The 15,596-nt window shown below is 39.0% G+C and overlaps 1 protein-coding gene across 2 annotated transcripts in view; it reads left to right on the top strand.

The window, feature by feature from the left end:
• The window catches only part of LOC122662368 (protein MICRORCHIDIA 2-like), a 72,521-nt gene that overhangs the window by 4,930 nt on the left and 51,995 nt on the right, over positions 1-15,596 (top strand). For both annotated transcript variants that reach the window (XM_043857983.1, XM_043857982.1), the window contains exons 3-5: positions 13,352-13,386; positions 13,935-14,013; positions 14,104-14,193. In XM_043857983.1, the coding sequence (XP_043713918.1) occupies positions 13,352-13,386; positions 13,935-14,013; positions 14,104-14,193 (204 nt within the window). The remainder of the gene's footprint in view (positions 1-13,351; positions 13,387-13,934; positions 14,014-14,103; positions 14,194-15,596) is intronic.

Below are 15,596 nucleotides of genomic sequence, written 5' to 3'. Positions count from 1 at the left end.
GGGTTTTATGTAGTAATGATATGCAGGTTTGTAGGAAGCTAAAGACATAGGTTTAATTAAGTTTAACAAGAAATTAAAATTCTGGAATCCTAGGGTTAGGGTTTCAGGTTTTAGGTTTTAGGAAAAGAGATCAATTTAGGGTTGGGAGGGGGAATTCTGGGCAGGGGTTCTGACCGAGTGATAAGGACAGTATGGGGAAGGTTCGAGTGTAATAGGGTTAGATTCTGTAGGCTGGTTAGGTCTAGGTAAGCTTTATGGTTTTAGGTCTTAATGGTGATGGAGGGAATTAGGGTTTTTTAATGGACAGTTGAGGTTGCAACTGAGATCGAGTGGGAGGGTTACTGGGCAGGAGCTGTGGTTTAAATTTGAGTGTAAACTGATGAGGGAATAGGGCTGTAGTGATTATGGATGAAGCTAGGGTTTATGGGATCGATTAGGGTTTTAATGGAGGAAGGGAATGTGGATCGATTAGGGTTAGGTTGGAAGGTTAGGAGGAGGAGGGGAAATACTAAAGCAGTAAATTAACTTACCGAATTGCAGGTTCTTCAATGGCAGCTTGGAGAAACTTGATTGAAGAAGAAGAAGGACCTCCTGATCTACAAGATGCAAGGAGTCGCCGGAGTCCACCAGCCCTAACCCTTGATATGACTCACAAGGGGTCTTGATATGACACACAAGACAGTCTTTGAAGAGAGAAGCAGCAGCAGCAAAGGCTAACAGCAGGAAACGAAAATTTTTAAACATAAACTGGTGGGGGAGCCTCTCCCAAGATTCTTATTAAATAAGAGGCCAAAAGGCTTATTCCTAAATCTATTACAATTTAAATCTCCCACTTAAATCGTGGAGAGGTGGACCAATGTAAAAACAAATTAAAAACTTAAAAGAAAAGACTCATCTACCCCTAATGACTTAAAAACAACTTTAACTACTTAAAATAAAGAAGATTCTTTACCAGCCAATAGGATATAAGAACCTCTTAGCCAATAGGATCACTTCACTTAAATTAGACCAATTGAACCAATTGGATGCAACCAATTTAATCCGGTTCAATTAAAAACACAAAATAAAAACTAAGTATGGAAATAAACTAAACTAAACTAAGGCTCCTACTAAAACCCTAGGTTTAGGGTGGCTTCTTCAATTTGAGGAGGCTAGGGTCTGCATCAAGTAGACACAGATCTTTCTTGAGTAGTCATCAACAAAGGTGACAGAGTATTTTGCCCCACCTTTGGATTTGATTGGTGAAGGTCCCCGACTCCCCATACATTAGTGACATTAGTGTGTACATAATTAAGTTTATCCTTGCTTGTATGGTTTATAGTTCTGAATCTAACCTGACACTGTTTACTGAAAACAAAACACAGTATTTGCAGAAGTTCAGTTTGCAAGTTCTTATTCCCTTCAACAGTTTTTTTTTTTTGGTGAAGCTTCATCGTGCCGCGTTCACCCATTTGTCCTAACCGCCTGCCACTATATTCCTTATCAGCTTGTATAGGTTTTTTGTCGTCTGACGTTTCATGACAATCATAATTCCCTTACTAACTTTGAGTATTCTACCTGCTACTGTATACTAGCAGCCATTTGAATAAAGTGTTCCCAAAGATAGTAAGTTCTTCTTTTGTTCTAGAGCATGTCTTACCTTTGAAAAGGTTCTTACTATCCCATCAAACATCTTGATTTTGTTAGTTCCTATTCCAATGGTTTTACATACCACACTATTCGCCATTAAATGGACCTACCACCATATGATTTGTAAGTATCAAACCAATTTCTATGAACATTTAGAATCTAAAATCCAAGAATCAAAGAGTTGATTCATACTTGAAGATACAGAGAGAACATCTCCATCATCTCCGTTCGAGTTATCAGCCATGCTAGCTTCTTTAGATGCTTTTCCTCTGCCTTTCTTTTTCAAATCTTCCTTTCAAATAGTCTTTATTCATATGGCCTTCCTTCTTACGTAGCAAGTGAAGTTGCCCTTTGCCCCTTTTGATTTCGATCGACTCCTGCTTCCAGATCCCTTTTGATTTGATCTACCCCTTTTCCTGATTCTCCTTACAGTTTCTGAAGACACCTTCTCCTTGAGATTTAATATTACTTGTCTTTTTCCTTGTGTTGTTGGACATAAGAGCAACGATAAATTCATTTGTCTCAAGTTAGGTACTAAATCTCGGGTTTCGACCAGGCTGAAACCGAGATTTGGGCGAAACCTACCGAAAATAGGTCGAAACCTGGAACTTTTTCCCAGCCAACTCGCAACTATGGTTTTGAGGCCAATAAATGGATTTTTAGGTCTGATTTTTTGTGTACAGCCTATTTTTGACATTCTAAACACAATGCATGAATTATTTTGACACACACACACACACACACACACACACAAAAACACTCAAAATGGTACGTGTGGTTATTGACCCAAGTTTACTAGTGTACGCTGAAGGATACACTAAATCTGGTATTACAAATACTTAGTTCACATAAAGTTTAAGTACAAAACACTGAATAATACATGTCATCAAAATAAAGAAAAAAGTGCTCAACAATCAACACTTGCTTAATTCCATGCGGAGTTTCTTGGTGGGTCCAATCCACGGGCAGCGTACCACTGAATATTTTGGAGCCTTTCCTCTGAATGTACTACATATGTATCCCATGACATGCTTTGGGCTCAATTATTCTGATAGTCCATAATTGCCCATCTATAAGCCCCATCATCAACTTGTATAAGATATCCCAACCTAGGGAAGGGCTCAATGTGATTGTAAGAAGTTGGATTTGACACACATGGCTGGGATAGATACCCGAAGAGATTGTCGACAAAGGATGACCCAACACCTGACCCATCCCCATATCCATCTGTAGCGGCAGATGTATCATGACCACTACCATATCCAAATGAACTGGTGCTCTCAAAGAATGGTTCACCAGCATATCCACCACCATACAGTCCATACCCAGCATATGATGCTGATCCGACGCTCTCGAAGCCACTATCATGATTTGTAATGGACTAGGGGCTCTTTGCTATGAAGGATGGCGTGCTCCAATGCCCATGCTCATCTGTGAAGCAATATGGCTGTTGGGTCGGCCCCATCCTCATCTAATAAAGGTTCACCTCGATCCTTGACCCACTCATAAAGTGGATTCTCATCATCATCCACTTGGAATATAGCTGCCAACTCAATTGGGGTTGTATCAACTTCCGTGCCTAGTTGTATGTGCTCCTCTCTCAATCGCATATTGTAGTGCACATAGACCAAGTCCTCTAGTCTCTTCACACCCAACTAGGTCTACCTCTTGGAGTGTATGAGGTTGAATGTACTCCAGTTACGCTCGCATTCAGTGGCAGAACATGTCTGGGATAGCATTTAGCTGGCATAGTTGTCAAGGCGATAAGGCGATCCAAGGTGGTGGAGTGTCTAAGCGCCTAGGTGACCAAGACGCCCAAGTGTTATTTTTTATTATTTCCCCTCTTTTCTAACATTATTTAGTATTCTACTATGTGTACCTTATATCATCAAATATCAACATTAAGCCACATCAAGTCATCAAAAATCAACATAGAAATAGAAGACAACAAAACTAAAGAAGCAAGTGATGCAGAATTATCACCAAACTGGGCTTCTTTTATTAGGAATAAGTCTAAGGTTGGGATATATATATGTTGGGCCTTTGATCCCAAGGGTTTTCTATGTAATAGACCACTTTAATGAGCCTAAACTAGGGGTATATAGGTTGCATACGGGATTAGCCCAATACTTAGTTTATTTTTATGTTTTTTTAATTGAACCGGTTCAAATTGGTTGCATCCAATTGGTTCAATTTAAGTGATCATATGACTTGGTTAAGTGAACATGTGACTACTTAAGTGGTCATGTGATGTAAGTTGGCCTGGATTAGGACTCTATAAGTTCAGCCATGTTTTGAGTCTATTTCCTTTAGTATTTCAGTTTCCTAGTCAATTTAAGTTAACTAATAGGTTAGGGATAGGGTTAGGCCTTTCCTTTTTAGTGTCTAAGTCTATTTTTGAGTCTTCTATATAAGTTTGTAAGGGAGGCCAGCATTGAATACGAATTTGATTAATGAAAAAGCTTTTGTTTTGCTGCCATTGCTGCTACCCTGCTCTGTTGAGTGTTGCTCCTTGTGAGTGTGCATCCTTGTGGTTCTATGACTTCTATCAAGGTGGAAAGGGACTGGTGGAATCCGGTTGACTCCTTACGCCGTGACGGCTGGGAGGATCTTCTTTAATTCGAAGGTGGTTCTATCCTTCACATCTGTTCAAGCTGCTGCCAACGGAATCTCCAGTAAGTTTGACACCCAATTTCTTCTTCTAACCCTCTAATCCTTTCCCCCAATCGATCCCCTTTATTTTTGGTTTGAATCCCATAAACCCTAACTCCATTAAACCCTAGATCTTACTGTCCAGCCATATTTAACCAATAGAATTACTTCAAATTCAAACCACAACCTCTCCTTAACACCCCCTACACTCGACCCAAGCTGCTGCCCCTATTTGTCTTTCAAAACCCTAAATTTGACCTAGTTTCTAAAACCCAAAACCTGAAACCCTAACCCTAGTTTCTGGAATTTTGAATTCTCATCTAAACCTAACCAAATCTAGCTTTCTAAACTCCCCAAAACCTGCCTAGTTTAATCGTATAAACTATATTCCTGTTATCCCACCTTAACCCTAGGAATTGACCTAAATCCTAGTGCTGTCAATTCGAACCAGTAGCCCCTTTTGGTATTTGATCTTGTTGTTTGGCTCCTAGTAGGTCTCCTACCTATCTAGGACTACATTAGCAAGCTATTGGAAGTTTAAAACAATCAAAACATACACTTGGTTTATATGTTCTTGGAATTGGTCATTTTCAGGTATACCTAGTCTCACATTTGGTTTGTACTATTCTTAGAAAATATGATCTTATCAATAAGTAATTAACCTACTCTCAATTTAAAGAAATGTTCTTGTTCTCTAATAAATTACAAATGTTTTTATTTTTACATGCGACTTTTTGTATTAGGTAGAGCACAAAACCAACTTTCCAACAAAGCCAAGATTGCTTAAATCTGATTTATATTGAAGGAGTTATGTTCCGGTCAAACCTTATTTGGTGTGCGCGAATGCTGTCAAAACTGGTCTGAATGAAAATATTTTTTAGATAACAAAACAAATGAATATTTTGCCGCACTTTTGGTTTTTAGCAATGTTTTATCATATTAAGATTTATGGAATTTTTAGATTTGAGAAAAACCCCAACATTAGAAAGTTGAAAATGTCACCTACCGCAAAAAATCCAGTTTTTGTTCTTGAACTGGGGGGTTGACTTTTATCCTTTGGAATTTGATTTTCAACTATTTTTATTGGATTCAAATAGGGGGTATTTGTTTATTTATGAATAATATCTTAAGTAAATGAAGTACCAAATGTATTCCATTTACTTAAATGATATTTGGCATAAATAAGTGCCAGAACAAGTGCAAGGCCCCCTACAATAAGGTGGCAGCCGCCTAAGCATCTAGAAATCTGCCTGGACGTAAGGCGCCGCCTTGACAACTATGTTAGCTGCAAGAAAGCATTAAAGATTATTATTAGGTAATAGTAAATAAGGGTATATAGTTATATACTAAAACATAAATGGAAGGACTAATTCAGCCATACTAACCAAGAACAGTGCTTTCCTGAGCAACTATTGCCACTGATCGGCCGAAACTCCCAGTGGCATCCTGAAAAGCTTTCATCTGACATTATGCAACCTTAAATTAATATCAATACCAAAGAACATAATTGCATATGTTTTTACCAACTAAACAATGGCTAGTTCTCACCTCAGCATTGATGATGGACTGGGTAGTTGAATTTGGCTCAAACCTTTCTACCACTTTGTGAACTGCATTTATCAAATTTAGTTGCATCCCAAGTCGATACTTGTAGTGGTACTTAGGGTTTAGATAGTATGCTGAGACTAAAAGACAATGACACATTGATAAGTTGAATTGAAGTTAAAAAACTAATAAGTTATTAGTAATAACTCACCAACTTTATGTAGTGGATGCATGAGCTACCTCTCCCATTGATCCTTGATAATCTCAAGAAACTTTTGATTACCCCTTCTGTAAATTGCCTCAATCTGCATCTTCATCATATCAATTGCTGCCCACAAGTGTGGTAAGGTGGGCTTCCTCTGTTGATCCACCATTTTCAACAGTGTAATAATTGGGTCTAAGATTTTTACAACCTTCTTCAGATCATCCCAGAACTTGTCACTAGAAATGGTGGCCTGGGCTGTCCTACCTCCACTAGTTGAAATTCCAGTTAAACCATTCCTCAGAAGCAAACATCGACTTAAGATCAGCCTTCTTAGCTTCGAAGCTTTGAAGTGTAATCTAATTAATTGCAAAGCGTGTAATCCCTGGCCGAACTAGGTCACCATCACACCCGATCCTCAACATATATAGAGTAAATCTATGATTATAAATGTAGGTGCTCACTTGTCTTGCCCTCTCCACCACCCTTTTACTAGTTTCAAATGTCCCATGTCCTTCAACATGAGATCGATGTAGTGAGCAACATATGGTGTCCAGAAGAGTTTGTATCTGGGATTGTTCTTCAATTTTTCCCCAGTCTTCTTAAAGTTGCTACCATTGTCTGTAATAACCTACACCTCATTGTCCACTCCCACATCCTTGACTACTTATTTCAACAACTTGTAGATATATTTTGCATCCTTCTTTTCTTTAGATGCATCCACAGACTTGAGGAACACAGTCATCCCATCACAGTTCAACATGAAGTTGATGATGGACTGTCTAGTGGGTCCAGTCCAACCATCACACATCACAGTCACTCCTTAGTGCGCCCACATAGGCTTCAATCCATCAATGTACTCCATCAAATCTTCCTTGTGATAGGGCAAGTAGACATTGTACATCTCATATGGTGTTGGCCCCTTCACTCTAGAGCCAACCTTACCTATCTCATCCAACATATGCTGATAGTATGGCCCTTGGGTGACATTGGCTGGAATGTTGTGTTACAAAGCCCACTTGGAGAAAGCAATCCCCACTTTCTCCTTCACAGTAGTCCACATCCTGTTTCAATTTCTTTTGTTTAAACTCTAGTTGTCGAAAGAGAACAGGATCTGTTTAGAGTATCTCAACATCTGGGGCCCTCATTGGGGGTGGGGGTGGGGGTGGGGGTGGGGTGGGAGTACAACCCGTGGGGCTTGGGCCCGTCGGGCTGGTACTGGGTCTGGTTTTGGGGCCCTCACACTTTGGATCCTCCTTAGTGGAATCTTTGGTTCTCTAAGTCTCAACCTCCTCCTATAGGGTTGCTCTGGGACTGGCTCATCTCTAGCCTGTCTAGATGAATTAGCTCCCTTGGCCATCTGTAACCTTCTCTCATCATCAATTCGTTGTTGCTCTTTGTTCATCACCTTTGCCCTCTTCAATTGTGCAACCTCTGCTGGTGTTTCAGAATCATCATACTCATCTGGCTCCTCATCATCATAATCTTGTTCCCCTAACTCAGGATACTGATCTAGACATGTCTCTTCAAACTCCTCCCTGATTGCCCTCTTCTTCCTCCTAGCTGCCACTCTACCCCTCAGATGTTATGCCATAGCAAACTTTATATGACTTGGCACATTAGGGCAGCCTATCACATTCCTATCTCCTCCAGTAAGATGTGCCTTCAATCTAGTCGCTCCACCTCCCATTATTTGCTTCTTACAATAATTACATTCTGACTTTTCTTCTTGTCAGCTAAAAGGGGTCTCCCATGCATCCATGCAATGTCCTCCTAATGTAGTCCTAGAATAGGAAATAATCCTCCTAGGAGCCAAGTAAAAATAAGGTCTGGTCAAGCCTGCTGTTTGGGGCTGATTAGGGCAAAATTAGGGTTTAGAATGGGAATTTGGGAATGGGGTTTATATGGTTTTATTCTGCAGGTTTAGGGGGTCATTATGATATAAAAATATCTGGATTTGAAACAGTTTTGAATTCCTGCAGAAATTAGGGTTAGGGTTTCGGGTTTTGTAAATAAGAAAACAACTAAAATCTAGGTTCTTAATGGGATTTAAGGGCTGGAACCAAGGTCGAGTGTTCAGATGTATGGGAGGGAAATTCGATCCTGATATGGGGGGGGGGTTTGCTGGTCAGAAGAGGGAAACCTGGAAATTTAGGGTTTTGGGGTTTGTGAGGAGCAATGGGGAATTAGGGTTTAGACTAATCAGATTAGCCTCAAAGCTGGATCGAGTGTGAGGGTTATTGCAAGGATGTCATGCCTGAAATTGGAGGGGATTTGGGTAAAAGGGTAGGGCTGGGCAGAACTTAGATGTTCTAGGGTTTATGAGAAAAGACAGAAATTAAAGGGAGATCGAATGGGGGAGGGAAGGAAACTAAAAACAGAAATTTAAATCTCAACTTACTATAGGATTCCACCGGCAGTAAATTGAGGGATGAAGGATGAAATCTCCTTCGAAGAAAGACCCTCCCAGCCATCACGGCGTAAGGAGTCGCAGGATTCCACCCACCCTTCCACCTTGATAAGCCCACAAGGATGCAAACACTCTTGGAGAGCAAGGAGCAGCAAGCAGCCACGAAAAACACTTTTTTTAAATTCAAATCTGTTGTGGGGGAGCCTCCCATGATTCTACTATTTATAATAATAAAGGGGGGCTAAAGGCCTTACAAATAATCAATCTAAAGCAAGTCCTAGTCAGACTAGGAGTGGGCAGTCCTAATCTGAGTCCTAATAATAAAGCATAAAACAGAAATAGACTTATACTCTGAATGGGAGTATAAGTTTAAAACAACAAACAATTAAAATACCTATCCCTCTAAAATCGTGGAGGGGAACTAAGAGAAATAAAACATAATAAAAAGACTGTTTTGCCCTTCCTAAAAAAACTAAAAAAACTCTAAAAGGCTCCAACGAAATTCAGCCTAGTCAAGGCTGCTCTTCTTCTTCCTTCAGGGTTTCTTCTTCTTCTTCTTCCTTCTTGGAGCTGCATCAACTCTCCTCGTCTTGAAAGTATTCATCCCCGATGAATGGTTGGAGATCACAGAATGGTCTTCCAAATCAGGGTCGAGTTGCTTGAGTTCATCTTCAGCGGATGGTGCAATCTTGTATGCGGACAGCAGCTCTTTGGAGGATGAAGAAGAGTGCAGTGCTGGCTGGACAGCAGCCTCTTGACGAATTAAATGAACACCTTGTAAATCTTCATCATCAAAATAATGTTCATCATCGTCAGGGGGAAGTGCATGAATGTGAATGCCGCCTTGGTCTTCATCTTCACCTTGAACTTCTTCTTTTTCAGCCACGTTGAGAGGCTTCTTCTTATGTGGGTAGTCCCTAGCAATATGTCCCAAAGATCGACCAACGGTGTCTAATATCAGCAATTATTTTTCAAAAAGTAGACAATTTAAATAAATAATTAAAAACAGAATTTTTTTTTGACTCCGTCACGCCAAAGATTGGCCAACGGTGTCTAATATCTATTAAATTGGTGTCTATCCATCATATACATGTCATATTTTTTTTTCAAAAATATGTTGCATGAAAATGATTTTTATAAATCATAAAATGAAAAATAAATTAGCCTACCAAAAAAAAATCCGACCACTCCGTAGAGTCGTAGATCGGGCCAAGGACACTAACATATATAAAATTCAACAAATTCTACCATGTATTCAATAGTTGTACAACAAATTTAATTTTTGGGACAAAACTATTACCTTTGAGAACAGAGGTTCACACACTAGTAGAATCAACTTGATATAGGTCATAGATGCACCAAATGACAACAATATGCGAAGAAATCCACCCTAGGAGGCCAGACTCCCACTGCAGTGTCAAAACTTGCGAGTTCTCCCTCCTCTCGATCGAAACTTGCAAAATATCACAATTTTCGATCAAGTTAAGTGATATTTAAAAGCTAGGTTGGTTAGGTTCAACTGGTTTCGAAACTGGTCGAAACAGATAACTTTTTAAACTCCCTTGAAGTTTCGTTTCGGTTTCATAAGAAATCGAGATATCTCAGAAGTTTCAGTTGGTTTCAAACAAGATTTTGTTCCATGGTCTCAAGAGTGTCCTTTTCGTACAAGAGAGTTGTAACCAGGTGATTGTATTATCTTGGAAGTGATGCTAACAAAAGTAGGGCCTTAATCTTCATCCTCGATTGTTATCCCAAGGCTTACTAATTGACTTATGATCTGGTTGAACTTGTTGAGATGATCTAACAGATCTATACCTTCTTCCATTTTAAGAGAATATAACTGCTTTAAGATTAGTAGAATGAAGACGGAGTATGTGATTTGTAATTTTAGTCATGTTATGATGGATACTGACATGGTGCGAATTGAGGAAAGAGAGATACTGCAAACTGACTATTTTAGATATTTGGGGTGATGTAGATTTATCACCAAATTGGGCTTCTTTGCGTAGGAATAAGTCTAGGGTTGGGTTATATACATGTTGGGCCTTTGATCCCATAGGTTTCAATGTAATAGGTCACTTTTATGGGCCTAAAGTATGAGTAATTAGGTTGCATACGAGATTAGCTTCTATACTTAGTTTATTTTCATGTTTTAGTATTTTAAATTGAACCGGTCCAAGACTGGTTTGAACCAGTGGTTCAATTTAAGGGATTTTAGTAGTTTTTTCTTTGAGTGTTTAGTGGGGCTGGATTAGGACTCTGTTTGGAGTCTATTTCAGTTTCCTAGTCAGTTTAAGTTATCTATTAGGTTAAAGATTGGGTTAGGCCTTTCCATTTTAGTGTAGGAGTCTATTTTTGAGTCTTTTATATAAGGTTGTAAGGGGGGCAAGTATTGAACCCGAATTTTAATATTAATGAAAAGCTTTCTGCTGCTCTTCTTCTCCATTGAAGATTTTTGTCTTGTGTTTGATCAAGACTAGTGGGATTGGAGTTTGATCCAATCGACACCTTGTGGTGTGAAGCACGGGTGGTTCTTTGAAGCCCTCATTCAAGTTCTAGTTCAAGTATTGATTTTTATTCAAGATCTACAATCAAACAAGCTGCTGCCAAGGAATTCTGCAACTATAGTAAGTTTGAATCATCCCCAATCCATCCATTCTTCTTCTAATCCTCTAAACATCCCAAACCCTAGGTTCCCCTTTATTTGTTTCAATTTTTCCCAAGACCTAAATTCTTCCCAGACCAAACCAGCCGTCCAAATCACACCATAACCTGATTGAGTTCTCCTCTCATACTAAGGAACACTCGATTCAAGTCCTATCCCAAATTAACCATCCTACACCCTAAAAATCCTTGTTCTTCTCTTTTAAAAAACCCAAATAGTAACCCTAATCTTGCTGCTGATTCATTCCAGCACACTTCCCTCTATTAAAACTTAACGTAACCTTCACCGGGAGACTTCTCTACATCAACTTGACCTAACCCTACCATCAAACCCTAACTTCCACTAAACCCTAACCCTAATTTGACCACAAACTCCTATTTTTGCCTAGCCGAACTACCCTGTTCTTAGCAGATCCTAGTTATTTGGCTTCTAGTTGGATTACATCCAATCTAGAACTACATTATGGGGTCAATCATAAATAAAGAAGGTGACATAGAGGATGATGTTTCACAAAGAATTAAAGTGGGATGGATGAAGTGGACAGGTGTGTCCGGAGTGCTGTGTGACCGACGTATACCTTTAAAGCTTAAAGGAAAGTTCTATAGGACTGTTGTACGATTGGCTATGATGTGTGTGCTGGAATGTTGCGCGGTTAAGAAGTGTCATATTGAGAAGCTCTATGTAGCAGAAACGAGGATGTTAAGATGGATGTGCGGAAAAACTAGGAAAGATAAAGTAAGGAATGAACGTATTAGAGCTGACTTGGGAGTTGCCCCGATCAATGACAAGCTCCGAGAGAGTCGTTTAAGCCTTTAAGGTGGTATGGTCATGTCCAACAAAGTCCTAGGAATGCCCCAGTAAGGAGGAGTGATACGATCCCGATTGAAGGAGGTAAAAGAGCTAGGGGTAGGCCTAAAATGACCATAGGAGAAGTTGTGAGGAAGGACATGCATAGTCTAGGTCTTGTTCCAATGACCTCGGATAGAGCCTATTGGAGGGAAAAGATCCATGTAGTAGACCCCATTTAGCTGAGATACTCCTGGCTTGCTGGGCTGTGCCTTTGTCCTCTTACCTTCATCTTTCATCTTTATTTTTCTTTTATTTCCCATCCTTCATTTGTTTGTTAGGGATTTCGTCATGTATATACTCTCAAGTTTTGTCCAAACTTCAGAAGTAGATTCGAGATCCACCACGTATTGCAGACTTGCAATGCATTGTCTGATAGGTTCAGATGAATAGCGGTTACCGCCTTTTCCTCTTATCTCCTCCCACTCATCATCTCCATCTTTTCTGGTTTCTTTGATTTCCCCTGCAAAGCCTTAGCCAAGCCTTGATGTATCAGAAGATTTTTCATCGTTTGCCACCAAAGAGTGAAGTTGTTCTTTCCATTGAACCTCTCAATGTTGTACTTGACGCTTGGGCTTTTTCCTGTGATCGTGATAGCAAGCACCATAAATGGAATAACCTCGAAGCTCTAATACCAATTTGTGGAAGTGAAAACCTATACACGATGTAGAAAACAGAACGGAACAAATGGAAGAAATAATGACACAACCACAATGCAAGGATATATGTGGTTCGGCAAGCTGCCTACGTACATGGAGTGATGAGAGCACTTTCACTAGCACTGGAGAAAGGGTTACAAGCTCTTTTCCTCATGCCTCTGTGTTCACAAAGAATTTCCTGTAACCCTAAAATTTATAGGGAAATCAAAGAGATACAATTTTCCGAATTACTCCTATGTAAACCCAAATTTTTTTCCTCAGGGAGTAAAGGCATTCATTTTCCCAAAGTCAAAAAGCGTTACGATCTATTTGTACCATATCATGTGTATTTATGCATTCCTTGAACTTCATTGAAGGTTGATCCAATGGACAAGATCTTGTTATGTGAGGCACAAGTGGCTGAACCCACATGGTGGAGTACCAGAATAAAGTTTGTGATGCATTGGAATTGGTGGCTCCTAAGTTTGATATCATAATAAGTTAAAGAACTACTATTTTGGTGCTAGGGTTTCTGCACCAACAGCGACTGGAGTCATTTTGTGTTGACAAAACCTGCCATGTGGCATTTTGGTTAGCTCTTGATTTTATGGACATATTGTCAAACACCATCAATTACTCATGTTAATTTTCAGTCTAATCAGACTTAATAATTTGTAAACTATTTTTGTGGTATTAATTTTTGATTTGTTCTTCTAATAAAGAGCATTGTTTGGTTATACCTGATTGTTTTCTGTTTTATACAGCAATTGCGGAGCTTCTGGATAATGCGGTTGATGAGGTAACCAGCATACATCTTACATAATTTACGTGCTGTTAGTTATTTTGGACTGCCTCGTTCCTCTTACTCCCATCTTTCATTTTTCTTTGCATTTGCCATCTTTCATTTATCATTTTCCATTTTCCTTCTCTCATCTAATTCCCCTTCCTTCCTTCCCCCATCTCTTCATGCCCTTCGCTGTTTAGGCCGCAGTTTTTCCTACTTTGTTTTGTTTGGATCCATGTAGCTGAACCCATTAAGTTGGGATAAGGCTGAGTTTCTTCTTGTTGTTGTTGTTATAGTTATTTAGGACTGTATAACATTTTCTTTTGATGCAGTGGCTCCAGCTGCTGCAGCAAAACTCATTTTCCTAACTCCACTTGTATGCTTAAATTAAACTATAATTCATATTACAATTGATCAATGAGTTCTATGTTAATTTACCTACATTGATTAGTCACCCCTTTGAAGAATTCAACCACCTCAAAATCTTATGTGACTGAATGTGATAATAGATTTGGCAGTGAGGACTAACCTTTTGTTCACATATTGATTCCATGATTTTCCAGATCTGTAATGGTGCAACTTTTGTGAAGGTGGATAAAATCTGTAATATGAAGGATAATACTCCAGCTTTACTTTTCCAGGGTATCATACGAATATTTCATTTATTGGAATCATGTTATATGGTGCGTAGTAGTTGTTAATGACAGTAGCTATTCGGAATGTCCCTTACAGATGATGGAGCGGGAATGGGTCCTGAGAGTATGCGGAAATGTATGAGCCTGGGGTATTCCTCAAAGAAGGCAAATACAACAATTGGTCAATGTAAAATTCATGGGCTTTTCATGTCATTAACTAACCAACTTAATGTTCATTGTACAATTTTGTTGTATTGTGCTTTTACCCTCAAAGTCGTGGGTTTTGTAAATTGAATAACTGGCTAACTGCATAAATAAATCCAAATGATTGTGCTTTACAAATTCATTTCTGAGCTGTCCAATGAGAAGTTTTTCATACGTCTTCACAGATTGGAGTATGACTTTCGTCTTTTTTTGTTTTTTTTTTAAAAATGTTAGCAGATATCTTCGTTAAATAATTGCAAAAGATGCAACCTTATACGAGGATGTTATACGCCAAAATAGAAGCCACACAGACAAAGGCCTACCATATACAATTCACAAACCCATTCCCCTTAACAAAATTCACCCAATTATCCCAAACAGCATAAGCATTCTGTCCCCTAAACTATGGGACAGTTGAAAAAAAAGAATCATCCTTTTTAGTATCGTAACCACCTTTCACACAGATTCTTCTGATCTTCTCTCTCCACATTTACAACAAGGACAATCTTTCTCCACATCATTTTTTCTTATCCTTCTACAGGTCCTTCCTCCTATTCCAGCATAACCGGTAGAATAGAGACTGAAAAGCCCACCTGACTACATGGGGACATGGGGTGTTTATAGACTCTTGGACTCTTGAGTAAACCATGACTCTAAAATAGAAAACCCATCAGACTGATACCTGCTAGTATTTTGCTCATGACTTTCCTCAAACCATGTACCAAAAAAAAAAAGAAAGACTTTCTTCAAACCAATTCAGGTTCTGAGATCTAATTCTCATTGGATGGTTAGATAAATATAATTTCAATTCATATTCATAAAAATGGTCAGTTCAAGTAATACTGAACTAGTGCAAAATGGGCGAGTTTTGACATATAAGTAGTTGGTTTAAATTGATGAAAATAGTGCCTAGACTCAATTTTGACTTCTAAAAATAAAATAAAGGCATTTCAAAGTCAAAGGATATATGCCTGTTCAAATTTGAGTCAAGATTTGCCAAAATGGTGGGAGAGTTATTCTCTTTGGGGTGGGGTTGGGCTGGTCAGAATTCACCTTGAAATCAAAGTTGCTAAAAGAGGATATTAGGAAATGGAGTAGAGAAATGTTCATGGATGTTTCAAAGAAGACTAAAAATCAACTGATGGTTTTTGATTGAAGGAAGATGAGGCTTTTATAGCTCAATAGGAGGCATTTGACATGAAATCCTTGAGATGACTATTGACTAGGCATCGACTGTCTAGTTGGAGAAAGTCCATTGAAGACAGAATTATAGGGCTATTTGGACCAAAGCTGGGAAAGAGATATGAGATTTTTCCATCTGTTTGCAAACTATCTGAAACAATTCACCACGCTGCAAGATTAAGGGTGAGCTTGGAATTTAAGGAA

The sequence above is a fragment of the Telopea speciosissima genome, chromosome 5 (assembly GCF_018873765.1).
Source record: "Telopea speciosissima isolate NSW1024214 ecotype Mountain lineage chromosome 5, Tspe_v1, whole genome shotgun sequence".
NCBI classification, from domain to species: Eukaryota; Viridiplantae; Streptophyta; class Magnoliopsida; order Proteales; family Proteaceae; genus Telopea; species Telopea speciosissima.
The sequence above is the reverse complement of the archived record's forward strand: the minus strand, read 5'-3'. Positions and strand labels throughout refer to the sequence as shown.